At 36.3% G+C, this 14,835-nt stretch overlaps 1 protein-coding gene across 3 annotated transcripts in view; it reads right to left on the reverse strand.

Annotated features, from left to right (window-relative positions):
• Positions 1-14,835, reverse strand: part of GLRA3 (glycine receptor alpha 3) — a 200,244-nt gene that overhangs the window by 12,295 nt on the left and 173,114 nt on the right. For 2 of the 3 annotated variants that reach the window (XM_047717427.1, XM_047717428.1), the window contains one exon: positions 4,695-4,838. In XM_047717427.1, coding sequence (XP_047573383.1) covers positions 4,695-4,838 — 144 coding nt within the window. Of the gene's footprint in view, positions 1-2,341; positions 2,387-4,694; positions 4,839-14,835 lie in introns of all 3 variants that reach the window. The other variant, XM_047717426.1, reaches the window with a different exon arrangement.

A 14,835-nucleotide genomic window follows, 5' to 3' on the forward strand; every position in this document is an offset into this window, starting at 1 on the left:
GCATGTACATAATAATGACTACACAATAACAAGCAGGAAGCTAGAGGCGCTAGAATACCGTGGGTCATGTCTTCTCTCCGCAAACCATTGCATCAATACACCGTGATGCAGGAGAAGCTACGTGAAATGCAACCCCGTATCAGCCATTTCTTTTAAAGAAGAACATAGATTCAGAAACATTTTGGCACATCTTTATACCCTTGCAGGACTAAAGTGATGATATCACACGTGGGAAGAGCAAACTTCTGACCAAAGTATTTTCGTATCATGCATACACCCATACATATACAGCACTGGGGAGAAGCATCTATGACACGGTGCAGTGGGTAGTCAGCACACAGCAGGCTATGACAGTGTGGGGTGGGGAACTTTGGATGCAAGAGCAAACTTGTAGTCTTTCACAAAAGACCACTTGTACCTTAATAGGGAAAAGGTCAGATATAAGAGATTCCATACAATGCTAAGCCAATGCTGAACCAAGTTAAAACTTTCCTAGGAATAGGGTAAGGTCCCCTGCTGTAACAAACTTTTTATATTGAGGCTATTTTATTTACTTTGCCTATTCTGCCAACTTAGAGTGCTTGGGAAAACTATGTTAAGTCCATACTCGTGAAGATAAAGGGTTTGGGGCCAACATTTAGCTCATTTAGACTCATTTAGATTATGTTGATTTAAAGATTTACATTGCTCTGTTTCTCAGCAAAATACATATTTTTTTTAAAAAACAATGAATTTGGTCAGCCCAGAGGGTCATTAGGGTGAGAAAAATAGTTTTCAAAAAGTCAAAATGATCACCCCCAAATTTGCATTATTACAAAATAAATGGAATCATAAATTTCTAATGAATGTCTTTGCATTACCATACTGTTTCTGTTTCTTTTTAAAAAACAGGTATTGATTGATTGCTGCTGAAGTAAACCTAAGTTGTCATCAGACTTCTTTGTGCATTGTTCTTGTAAAGCAATACTTAATTAAATGTATTTTTTATACTAAAGCTCCTATAGGCATTAACTGCTTAGTTACTAGAAATTTAAATATATTTTCTCCCAAAGAAGCTATTTGTGTTATGCAAACACAAAGCAATTAAAATTTGTCAAAATTTATAGTTAAGATAATTAAGTAAAAGTAATTGGATCAAGTGAATTTTTTCCCCCAGGGATGAAAAAATAAAAGTGAAGTGGGAAGTGGCTAGCTATTTTGGGAACAAATATACAATATTAGTAGAAAAAATAATTGAATGATTACATGTTATAATATAAGAAAACTTAGTAAATGCTTTAAAATAATACTGGCTCTAGATACGTGGTATGAAATTGAGAAACCTTCAATTAGATGAATGTAACATGTTTCTGGTCTGTGCATCTAATGTTATATCCATTCTTAACCAAGATGTGCAGCAGAATCATCTGGGGAGGTATGTTTAATTGCACTTTATTTCAGAAATTAAGTTTTTTGGCTTTTTTTTTTTTAAAGATTTTATTTATTTATTTGTCAGAGAGAGTGAGCAGACTCCCTGCTGTGCAAGCAGCCCGATGTGGGACTCGATCCCAGGATGCTGGGATCATGACCTGAAGGCAGCCGCTTAACCAACTAAGCCACCCAGGCGTCCCTAGAAATTTAGTTTTAATAGACTGGACTGTTTATTATTTCCCAGCCCAAATTCTTGGCTTGAGTGTGTTTAAATGCAATCATTGAATGCTATATTATAGTGGTCAAGTCCAAAAACTAATCTGCTCTAGCATAGACTACCTTTCTAACTATTTTGACCTTGTGATCTCTTTTTAATCAAACATCTCAAAGGATGCTGCCATCAAAAAACCAAAATCGCTCCTTTATTATAAAGAATCTCAACGTCTCTTAACATTAAGAAGGGATTCTAGAGATACATAGGTTGAACAAAGTATTTTATTTTTGCCTTATTTGTAGTTCTCTATTTTCTGACAAGAAAGGGTGCATTTAGAACTTATTTGTACAAATAAGTTTTCTATGAATTTTTAGAACTAATTTTGTCAAGACAAATGACTATTCCTTTCATGTAGACTATTATAAGATTATATGTGTTATTTCTGTTTAATGTATATTTAAAGATCATTTTGACCAATCAAATAACTCAGTTGATTAGATGAAGGATAATATTTAAATATTTTTTACTGATTGAGGGAAGACAAATGGAGTTTGAAAAAGAGACTATCCTTAGCTGAAGGGGCATGGTGATTGTTTAACTTTAACTATGCAAGGGGCCGTGTTTCCCCACCAAACACTGCATGGGTGCAGAATACGCTCTCTGCTTTTTCCACTGATGACCACATTCCTCTACTTAGAGTTAAGAAAGTGAATTTACCGTGTCTGAGAAACGGTAAAACTTCTCCAATGCAAAAGCTTCTGTCTGTGGGAAGGTAAAGTGAACCAAGAGGGATTGAGAAACCAGAGAATCAAGTCATATATGAGTAAATATAATTGCACAACTGTTTTTAATTGCATATATCATTTACACATACATATGTATCAAATTAATCAATTTCCACATATGCAAGGTATCCAAGCCCCCAAGTATGAAATGAACTAAAAACAAAACAAAAACCCTATTTTTTTTTCTTGCACTAAATCTCCACTACAATATTCGCTCCCTGAATATTTCAACTGGTCATTAGAAAATAAGAAGATACTACTCTTCTTGCATTTCTATATTTTCCTAGAGAGCCACTCATTAGAAAATTTAATCGTCATCTTTCTGTGAGTAAAAAATTATGGGCTTCACTATATATCCTGATATTCTTACTGGGAGTGAAACTCAAGAGCTACTTTGGTAGGATAATTTTTTTTTTTTAAAGGAGAACCAAAACTGAGCATCTACAGTTACAGTCTATTCTGTTACCCATTGGATTCTGTGGCTGTTGGATGTGTGGTGGGTGTGGAATGTGAACTCTCAATCGCCCTTTGGACATCATATACCTAGTATTTTCCAGCACCTGGTTGATACATTCTACGTTGTATAGGAAGGAGGAGAAAGGCAGAGAAATGGAAAAATAAAAGTGAAAAAGCAAACCAAAATGAGAAAGGGAAATAAGTATTACTTTACTTCAGATTAATGACATTAGAAGGAAAAATCGTCTGTATTAGTCATTTAAGGGAAAGGAAAACAGGAACTTTACTGTTATGATGCAGCATTTTTTGTCCTGTGATAGTATTTCATCCAGTGCCAAGTGTCATGAGAGGAAAGAGGAGCAAGTAGGCAGTAGGGAGGGAGAAAAAAGGGGAGAAAAGAGAGAGAAAAAGATGAAGAAAAGTATAAGGAAACCTGTAGATGGGGGTGTGGTGGGGAGAAAGAGATAGAGAAAAGTGAACCTCTCTATTAAAATATGTTTCAATATACAAATGATGTGCTTTTATTTTCATACCAACTTGATCAAATAAAAGCTCAGACACTGTTTTCGTCCCACCCATGAGTTACTCAGAGGATCACAGTCCTTGATGTTCCTTCCATGATACTGAGATTTGGGTATTTATCATGATGAGGGAGTCAATTAGACATGACTGAATTCATTATTACTTTAGAATATGTTTAATGCTCAGTACTGAGAGATCATGGGCTTAGGGCTTTAAAAAATTTTATGAACATGTAAATTGCAGTGAATAATTCAGAAACCACAAGAAAACCTCAAAAAAAAATTAAATCCTTTCAAAGTCCTTAAAAATGCATCTTATATGAACCAGAGTATTATTTCTAAGGTTTGAGTATGTTTTGACTTAAATATTCCAATACATCAGATTCTGGCCATAATTTCTCCTATTGCATAAACTTTGATATTTCTCTATTGCATATGCATCCATTTGCTTTTAAATGTCAGTTGGCACATTCACATGAAAAGAAGTAAACTCATAGATATGCTGGTCAATAGAAACTCTCCCTTCCAGAAGAAGAAAGGGGGGGTTGATCGGGCTCATGTACACATAAAGAAAACGTTACAAGTCTTAATAGAGGGGAACAACTCCATTCTGTGCATCCAAATTCAATTATGAGATTACTTCTGCAACTTCCTGTGGTCTCCTAATGATATTCTCAATACAATTTCTTCTGGGTTTCATTTAACAGGTATGGCAAGGCAATAATAACACCTTCTTGTGTTTCAGTATAAATATCTTAATTCAGTATAAATATCTTTAGAGATTCAGTATAAATCAGTATAAATATTCAGTATAAATATCTTAAAAACATGAAAGTATGCATGAGCAAGAGACCACATAGTTCTACATGAACGTCATAGCATTAACAAATAACTGGTATTTCATGGAAACGATGAAAGGAATTTGTTTGATAAAAGGAACAACTTAATAGCTATAGCCAGTGACATGTCAAGTAAGACCATCAGGAACACTTTCATGTTGCAAGTAAGAAATGATATATTTTGATAATTGAAGCAAAAAATGGTGTTGTTCCAAGAAGTACATTAGAAAGAGGTTGATATAGCTCTCATGCCAGTAGATAGGCTGTGTAAAGTAGAACTGCACGTCACCATTTTATCCCTGAAGCTATTTTTGACAATTTCCGTTTCGATTGGACAAAACCAAAGAAATATTTGTATCTTTTGGTTCTCAGACTTCACTTCCTCTCTGCACCACTCTATTTCATATAACAAATTTACTTTTCAGTGAAAACTGGTATCCCGCTAAACACAATGCTTTTAATTGCCTACCTTATTCTTTCTCTTTCGTCGAAATTTCAGAAGTTCTTTGTGTTGTCTTGATACAAAATTTACAGCTGCATATTCCAGAAGTGCTGAAAACACAAAAAGGAGGCATACTGCCATCCAAATGTCAATAGCTTTGACATAAGAAACCTAGCAAAGAGAGAAAGGGTGAGCAAATTGAGTTGTATTGTTGTGTCTATCAAGAACAAAGCTGAATGTTTGATTCTAAATTGTTCCATTTATATCAGCTGGAAAAAGAAAGCAATAAGATCAAGACTTTTTTTTTAAATTTCATAAGCTTTTTAAAATTTCTTAATGATTAAATTATTTTTGCAAGTTTGTATATTAGTCATACATTACAACCTGTGTATGTTTTGTTAAAAACTGTTGTCCATTGAAGCAGAAGACTAAACATAAGATGAAGAAAAAATAAGTTGAAGTGTAATTTTACCTTCAGTATAATATAGGATAATGCTTGAGAAAGTATGAAGTAACATTGAAATATAGATAATGCCACTTACCTTTTGGTTCCATATTTGCTTCACTAATTTTTTTATTTTGAAATAATTTAAACATTAACAAACGTGTTGCAAGAACAGTAAAATAAAATAAAATAAAATAAAAAAACAAACAAACAAAAAATGCTCGCAAGTTCCCCAGTTATTAACATTTGACCAAATGTTATATTTGTCTCTATCTCTATCATTTATTTTTTCCCCTTGAAATATTTGAGTATAATTTGCAGACATGATGGCCTATTACCTGAAATACCCATGTGTATTTTCTAAAAGAAAATGACAATCTCCTACATAACTCTAGTCCATCCAACAAAATCAGATTGATGTTAAAAAAATATTACCTTCTAATCCTAGAAACCCATTCTTATTTCAGCAATTGTCCCAAAAATGGCCTTTGTAGCAGAAAAACATTTTTCCAACCAGTCCAGGATTTAATCGAGAATTGTGTGTTGCATTTTGGCATCATTTCTCTTTAGTCTTCAGTGTGGAATATTTTGGTCAGTCTTTTCTCACCTTTTGTGATCTTGATATTTTGGATCCGTGTAGACCTGATATTTTCTGAGTGTCTCCCACTTTTGGCTTATGTGATGTTTCCTCATTTTAAACTCAGATTATGGGATTTTAATAGGAACAGCGATGCCCTGTTCTTCACAGTATACCATATCAGAAGGCACTGAACATTGATCAGTTGGTTAAGGCGTTGGCTACCACATTTCTCGACCATAAAGTGACAAATTTCCCTTGTGTGGAGATATTTGAAACTACATATTATCTTCTCACTCTTTAAACTTTCATCCGTTAGACACTGATGACTTTTGTCTGAATCAATTATTACAATGATGATTTCCAAATGTGGGTTTTCTAATTCCATCTATATGTATTAGTTTGCATTCTACAGTAAGGAAAGTTTCTATCTCCCACATTAATTTATTTATATCAGTAGAGATGAATAAATAATGATTTTGTTCGATGGGTTAAAATGCATCAACATCACTATTTTGATACTCACCCTAGACAGATTGGGTCAGTAGGAGCCCCTAGAAGTTAGGCCATGCCTTCCTTTGTTAAGTCTTCATCATGATTTGGGTATTTTCTTAATTTTCTGTAATTTTTAGTACCCTTTCTTATTGTATATATGCATATTACACATGGAGTTACATCATGAAAGTAATACTGGTAAAATCATCACCTTTTGTACTATGAGCATGCATTTTTTTGGGTACCTTAGACACGTCGGTTAGATGTTGGGAGAAAAATTCTCTCATTTGCCAGGAATGAGATTAAGAATGAAAGGTATTTATGTGAAGTAATTTTTTTTTTTTTTTTAGTTTTTCCTGGGAAATGGACAGTTACTAGAATTTTCCTTCCCCACTGATAGAAACAAATGTGCCTTCCCCAAGAAGATGTGGATTGAAGAGAGCAGAACTCAAGGCTAGATGTAAGCAAAGATGCACTAACTACTTCTTTGGACTCAATCTATAGTTATCTTAAGGATCAAAACCTTACACTTTGAAAATTTGACTATTTCTGTGCTGTTTGTATATTCTGCATTTTTTCTCTTCATTCTTAATATTTAGTGGTATTTTTATCAATATCAACATGTGGAAATCTTGATCAAATTTAGACTGTGGTTTAAAAGGGGGAAAGTGGCTCACTCTTCAGGGGAAATTCTACTGCGGGGAGAAATACAAAAGGTAAGGATAAACTGCTCTTCACCCTTCTCATCTAGCCTTTTTGGTCTTAGGCTCAACTTTGCCCAAGTCTGGTTCAGAATCCCATGGCACTTGGGGGGTTACGTGAACACAGTGCCTTGTCATTGCTGATGCCTTTTCTCTTTCTGTTTAGACTGTGAACTCTTTGAGGGAAGATGTCATCTCTGAGCTATTCACCAGCATAATAATGTTTGGCATGAGTGTACATATTTGCTAAATAAATGGACAGATAAATGAAGGTGTACAATGTTAAAATACGGGGAAGAATGAATCACAGATGATGATTCATGTGGAGATTCACTTTTGAAGTGATGCCGTGTTCATACTTTGGGTTGGATTAATTTTCATTTAGAAAGAGGCCATTTCTTGGGGCACCTGGGTGACTCGAGTCAGTTGAGCGGTTGCCTTTGGTTCCGGTCATGATCCCAGGGTCCTGGGATAGATCCCTGCATCGGGCTCCCTGCTAGCAGAGAGTCTGCTTCTCCCTCTCCCTCTGTCTGCTGCTCTGCCTACTTGCGATATCTCTCTATCTCTCTGCCAAATAAATAAATAAAATCTTTAACAAAAAGAGAAAGAAAGAGGCCGTTTCTTGATACTTCCAATGGTGTCAACTTACATATGAAATATGCCAACAATGGCGCCCTCTACATCTACTCTACTTATTTTAAGTGTGATTTCTGTTGATCAGAATGACCTCTACTGAGCAAAGACAGGTATACCCTCTTTTTATTCCAGTGTTGTGCTAAGTGTCCAATTGTTTATAAAATATAGATTTAAATTTCATAAGTTCCAAAGTTATGCCAGTAATCTTTGGCTGCCCTCAAATACATACTGTCTTGAAAGATATAATGCAGATTTCAAAAGTGCTGTCTCAAGCTACACCATTCCTGGAAGAAAATGACTCAGAAAGTATGCGCTCATTCTTTAACAACCTGAATCTATAATGACATGAACCAGAGATAAATCAGAAATTCAATTTCCATATTAATCCAATGACTATCTCCAATGACAGCAGAGATATGCAAACATCATTTATGCCTGCCAGGGTTCTGCTAGTTGTGAACAACTCCCGAGTGTTGAGCCTAAAGGGACTCTTTCCTCCTCCTCTTCTCTGACTTCTTTCACCAATTTCAACTCTTTTTTCTCCTCCTCCACCCTCACTGTCCATCCAGATGCAGCAAGCTTGGGACTTGGGAGGTTTGGAACTCTAGGGCTAAGCTAATAACTAAAATATGGACAACAGTTCTTACTTGAGCCCATGCCCAACATACTCATGACATACAACACACCCCAGTATGATTCAGAATTACAGCCTTCTTTCCATCCCTACTGGTTGCTATTCTTTGGGGCATTCGCATTCCAATCTGGTTCATTCCTCTGGACCACCATGTCAATAGTCCCATTGTCCAGTGTTCTGTTAGAGCCCTGATTCAATTTTAAGCAACAATCTTTCCTCAATATTACTCCTCAAACACAAAAGTATGAGAAAATAAAACCTAAACATTTATTAATTAGATGCACCAGTCAGAAGAACTTTTGTCCCGGAGATGTGTTTAGAACCACCATATTGAAGACTGCTTCTATCTTGGAGCTCACTCTCACCATGGCTCCCATGACCCAGGTTCTTCAGATTTCCCTCCCTCAGGTCCACCACACTCTACTTTGTGGGCCTTTCCTCCTTGTCTTGAGTTCCTCAGGGATACAGTCCAGACACTCTTCTATTCTAACTCTGAAGTTTCTCATGAGTCAACATCATCTATTACCATGGATTCAATTCCTCCTCTGTGCTTATGGCCTCCAGATCTCTCTTTGCTGATTAGACACTTCTCTAGCTAGGTTCTTTCCTGACCACCTTTGGATGATTTACACACCTCATATTTACTCATATTTATGAAAGTTAATGAATCTCTACCATATTCCACCAGACAAGCAGCAAACAAACACAACTACATCTTCCTCCTCATTGAAATGTTACACTGTGTTGGCAGTTGTTCACCCCACATTAAGTCTTCTCATTCTCTCATATCAACGACCCAGCCCTGTTAATTATACTTTCTTACTAATTCTCAAATTTATCATTTTCCATTTTCCATCCTTCCTACTGCCATTCTAATGATCTCAACCACAATGATCCTCTTCTTCAGTCCCTCAAATCTATCCTTGACACAACAATAAATGATTATTTTAAGAGACAAATCCTGGGGTGCCTGGGTGGCTCAGTGGGTTAAGCCTCTGCCTTTGGCTCAGGTCATGATCTCAGGGTCCTGGGATCGAGCCCTGCATCGGGCTCTCTGCTCAGCAGGGAGCCTCCTTCCTCCTCTCTCTCTCTCTCTGCCTACCTCTCTGCCTACTTGTAATCTCTGTCAAATAAATAAATAAAAATCTTTTAAAAAATAAAAATAAAAGACAAACCCTTCTACTTAAAACTCTTCATTTGTTTTTAATTAATTGAAAGTCTCAAGTCTGTTTTCTGGTGTATAAAGCCATTCATGATTGGCCTCCAGCTTACTTCTCTTACTACCGGCATTGAATCCTTTTTCTTTTCATTCATTGAGCACCATTGATGTACCCAAGTTTGGTTCTTAGTGTTGTAGTTATGGAGATGAGTAAGAAAAATAAGATCCATCTTAAATGGAACTCACTTTCAATTTGGGGGAAAACATACAATAAAAACACAAAGATAATTTTTAAAAAAGTGCAACAGAGAAACCACAATATGGTGAAAGGGAAGAGAAGGACAGGGTGAAGGGGGCTATGTTATATGGGGAGGGTCAGTGATGGGCCCTGAGGATATGAAAATTATAACTTATGCCACCTTTTCACTTCCTTATTATACTAACTATTCTTCCCTTCTTTTATTTTCTGGAACCTGAAAGCAACTGACAAACAATTGACAGCAGCTTTTATTCCCTGTTATTTTTATCTGGAAAATACCTTCTTTTGGGTAACTGCCATTTGTCCTTCAGCTCTCAGCTTAGACAACACATTATTAGGGAACCTTCTCCAAATGCCAGGACAGGCTCTCTCACCTTCCTACCTCCCCTTTCCTCCACTTTTTCCAGGTCACTCATTACAACTGTAATTATATTTATTTGTAAGCCTGTCTTACAAAATGACTGCTGGATAGCACCATTTGAATGTCCCACCTTCAGTTAACTATTCTATTCCACAATCCCTAAGTGCTTTCTAGTTTTCAAAAACTTTGGTTAAGGGGATACAAAAATGAGTATGTTCTTGAAGATTTCAAAGTGAAATGTCTATACTGATACTTTAACAAATTGTGTCTAAGCAAACACCAAATAATTCATCTTATTATTGACTTTGCTCCCCTGTTCTGACACGATCTGTTTATGTATCTTTCTCTTTTTAGGCTAATATAGCCCATGAGCTATGACAAAGGCCAAGTCTTATTCTTCTTGGTATTTCTAAGATCTAGACTGTTCATCATACTATGTGCTCTCAGGTCATGTTGAATTGACTGAGTCACATGGAATGACTTCAAATACTGGCCATTTATTTTTAGATAAATAATTATAATAATTAACATGTCAGGAAATGCTCTTGGTAGTGTCCATGGAACTACTGAGTCTTCTTAGTAGTTGTCTAAAATAACACTTTTAATCCTCATAATCACTGAGGAAATTATCCCCATTTTAAAGATGTGATTTAGGCACAGTAAAATAACTTGCTAAGTGAAATAACTTGTCACATAGCTACTGTTATAGACTGAATATATTCTTCCAAACTTCAGATGTTGAAATCTAACCCCCAAGGGGATGGTATTAGGAGGTGGGGCCTTTGAGAGATGATCAGGTTGCGAAGGTAGAGTTCTCATGAAGTTTGTGCCCTTGGAGAAAGGGTCCCAGAGGACCTTTGCTCCTCTACCATGAGGGAACACGGCTAGAGGATCACCATCTGTGAGCCAGGAAGAAGGCTCTCACCAGACCGTGAATCTGCCAGTGTCTTGATCTTGGACTTCTCAAGTCCCAACTCTGTGGGAATAAATGTCTGTGGTTTATAAGTCACCTATTCTATGGTCTTCTGTTGTAGGAGCCTGAATCAATTAAGACAGCTACTAAGTTGCAAAGTTAGAATTGAATACAAGTGATCTCACTCCAAAGCCCATAAACTTAACTATTACTTTTTGTTCTCTGCATTTTAATATTCCAGCCTCTTTAACTTTTATCTAATAGTTAAGACTAAAATCAGCATGCAGAATACATATTGTAAGGTCCTCTTTATTTGCTGGTTCTGATCCTAAAATCTGGCAAACAACTTTCTAGAAGGCAGTGTAGAAAAGGAGACATGAGCATTGTATTTACCACATAAAAACAAACTAGTTGCTCTGAGGAAGCAAAACTAGATCAGGAAAACATTTTATCTTCTGAAATGCAATGAAAGTCCCTTCGACAACACTCTTACATTAATTATAATGAAGTGTTTTCTTCATGAGCCGGGAAAACCACTGCATACTTGCCATGTCATAATCTAAGAAGACATCATCTTGATGAATTATCATTTGAGTATGCAGAGCTAGGTTAATGCAAGGCCTTGTTTTTTTCATTCTAAAAATGTTTCATAATGTAGGGAAAGGAATATAAGCTTCATTATGTTCTATAGACTTCTTATGTCATTTTTTTCCAGAAAAATTATGCATTCATTCTATTTTTAGTATTAACATTAGAAAATAGAGACAGTCTGTTTTTTGTGACCCAATTATATACATATATATACAAATATATAAATATATATAAACAAATATATATATTTATATAAACATATATAAACAAATATATATATTTATATAAACATATATACCAAATGTAGATACGTGTGTGTGTATGTGCGTATTCCAAATATGGATATATGTGTATATATTGTCTAAATATACAATAATGATGGATTTTATCATTATCAGTCATCCTGACTATAAAGACCAGAATCAAATTATCTCAACCCTAGGAAACAATCATGTTCTGAGAGCTCATCTAAGCATGAATTTCTCTACGTCTACCTTTCCAATGATACAAGGAAGTGGGCACAAGGAGGATTCAAGCTAATATAGGATACAGGAACCAAAAGTCCTGAAATTTCACTGGCTTGAAATAAAGAACAATAAAGGATACTGCATGTCCACTTTGAGTGGTAATTCTTCTCACTGTGTTTCTCACTGACCTCAGCTGACAGGGCGATCACTATCTGGAACATTGGCAGCGGCAACAGTCGAGGAAAACTGGGCCCTGATGGGACTCATGTTGGTTAACAAATTACTCCAGACCAGAAGTGGAACTGATCACTGTGCTCAAAACCCATGAGCCAGCACTACTCCCAGGCCATCCCTACCATGCAACAAAGAGGTACAACCCTACCCTCTGCCTGGGGAGAAGACAAAGCCAGCATGAGTAGGAGTGGGAAGGTTTCCACTATTTTTATTTTTGAAACAGGAACAAGGATCCTAGAGGCACATAATTGAGGACAGTGTGGATTATGATCTGATCACTATTTATGATATCTTCCTAGAGAACTACAGCAGCTTTATTAAACCCACTGCTTTATAAGAAACAAACAAACAAAAAAATGGCTAGTTAATTAAAATACAGCATAGAGCGCAAACCTCCCTTGATCTTCAGCCAAAAATGTCTTCAAACCCTAGTGACAGGTCAAATTTCAGTACAATCAATTGTAACGGGGTGTAAAAAATAGAGTCCAGCTAGCATTCTGAAGCACACACTTAATCTAAGAGCGATAATAGGTTGACCAGCTGGTAGAGAGTAAAGACAGGCAGGCTGCAAACCAAAGATAGGCATGGGAATGAGTTTCTTGTGCTGCATCGTATGGAATGCACCCAGCAGATAACCATAATGCTCATCTCCATCCCTTAATATCCACACCAGAACAGTTTGTGGTGTAACTTATATGTGCCTATGCTCTCTGAAGCCATTTGATTTTTGTGTTCTCTAATTCAGAAGAATAGACGAGTTGCATTTATCCCAGACAATCCTTCATAAATACATTTACTTTTATGCTAACTTTTGGTCAGATTATCGAGTGGCAACATTTCAGAATACATTCCTTTATAAGTACATTGGGTGAATTGTATTACAAACATGGCACCAAATGGTATAACCAAGAAGCCTGGCAAGATTCATGCCTTTACCTTACCCTGCATCAATGTGGTTAAATGGATTGTCTCCTGAGACCGGTAATGCATCAGACTACAGCTCATAGATGACAATGCATTAGTGGGTAAATATTTATTAGATTATAACCCAGACTACTTATTTATAGTAAATTATACTTATTAAATTTATAAATTATAACCCAGACTACTGTGATTAAAGAGCTTATAGAAAGAATTTTAAAATGCATTTTAAGGAGCACAACTTAAATTTAAGACTAAGTCATCGATTCAACCAGAAACAGGAGTTGGCCTCACAAAATCCCATATAAACTTACATGTTGGCGCTCCAGACCTGTAAGGGAAGGTACACTTTCCAGGAACTACTTCCAGGTGAATATTTTGTCAATTCTCTTCTCAATCTAAATTTGCTTTTTATTTGAGAAAGAGGCATAGCAGAACATCACAGAGTATTGCTTTTTATTAGCTAAAATAACCCTTCACCAGGATGATCTTTCTCCCTTTAATGACAATCAATCCTGATGGAGGCTCCCAGGTCCTTAGAATTGTCAAGAAAACTGTGAGGAGCAGTTCTGTCTGAGCGATGGACAAGTGACTCAAGCATTCGACCAGATGCTTTTCTTCTGAGATATGCTAGAAGATTTCCTGCTTGAGTGCTACTTTTTTCTGGGGATTTTATTTCACATCACAATGACGATTCCTTAATCTTGGTTTTGTAAAATCCAGAATGTAGTACGTTTAATCTCACATTTCTCCCTAGTGTAAAGCCTGTATGAGAACTTTGTGTTCTGTCATTTTTCTAGGAAAAAATATTAGTTGCAAAATCATTTTGAGCTTCCTTCCAGACCTAAAGCGAGAGAGAGGCAAGGAACAGAATAAACAATGTTTTAGAAACAAGTGTTAAAGGAGAATGAAGTGGCTGTTGAAAAAGTGAAAGAAACTGTCTGGAGGACTGCCTTCTTGAAACATTAGGCAGTGAATCAGACAGCACAAGATTTTGTGAGTTTGGACATTTATTGTCCCAGAGGGCTGCTCACAACAGCAGAGTCCTTCCGATGTCACGTTCATACTGATTACGATCTTCATAACCCTTTGTGAATGAATGATGCTTCGTAAACAATATTTATTTTCCATATAAAAGTTTTTATTTTAAAAGATGAAATTGTCAGAGAGAAGAGCTGCAGCTTTCCTAAATAATGGACTTGGCCAATCCCTCCAGTCACCAGATAGAAAAGTTCAACCAAAAAAGCTATGGGATTTGGAAAGGTCATCTTGTTATCTCTGACTTCTGCTTCAGTTCTGAGAGTTTTGCCATCCTCTCTTCTACAGGACAAGGCTCTGATGTTTACCATTTATATGAAACTATGAAATCTAGATATCACTACCAATGCTTCTGAGGTGCATACTATCAGTTACTGGGATTTCTTTTTTCTTTTTTTTTTTTTTTAAAGATTTTATTTATTTATTTGACAGAGAGAAATCACAAGTAAGCAGAGAGGCAGGCAGAGAGAGGAGGAAGCAGGCTCCCTGCCGAGCAGAGAGCCCGATGCGGGGCTCGAACCCAGGACCTGGGATCATGACCTGAGCCGAAGGCAGCGGCTTAACCCACTGAGCCACCCAGGCACCCCAGTTACTGGGATTTCTTAATATATTATCTTTTTTAACTGTTCCATTAAGGTTGAATTCTGTGACTTCTGTCTCCTCTGCATTTTTGTCCTGGAGGCTTTGTATTTCTATAACATCAACTTTATTTTAACCATATTTGCTTCATCACTGAG

The sequence above is a fragment of the Lutra lutra genome, chromosome 2 (assembly GCF_902655055.1).
Source record: "Lutra lutra chromosome 2, mLutLut1.2, whole genome shotgun sequence".
Taxonomy (NCBI): Eukaryota; Metazoa; Chordata; class Mammalia; order Carnivora; family Mustelidae; genus Lutra; species Lutra lutra.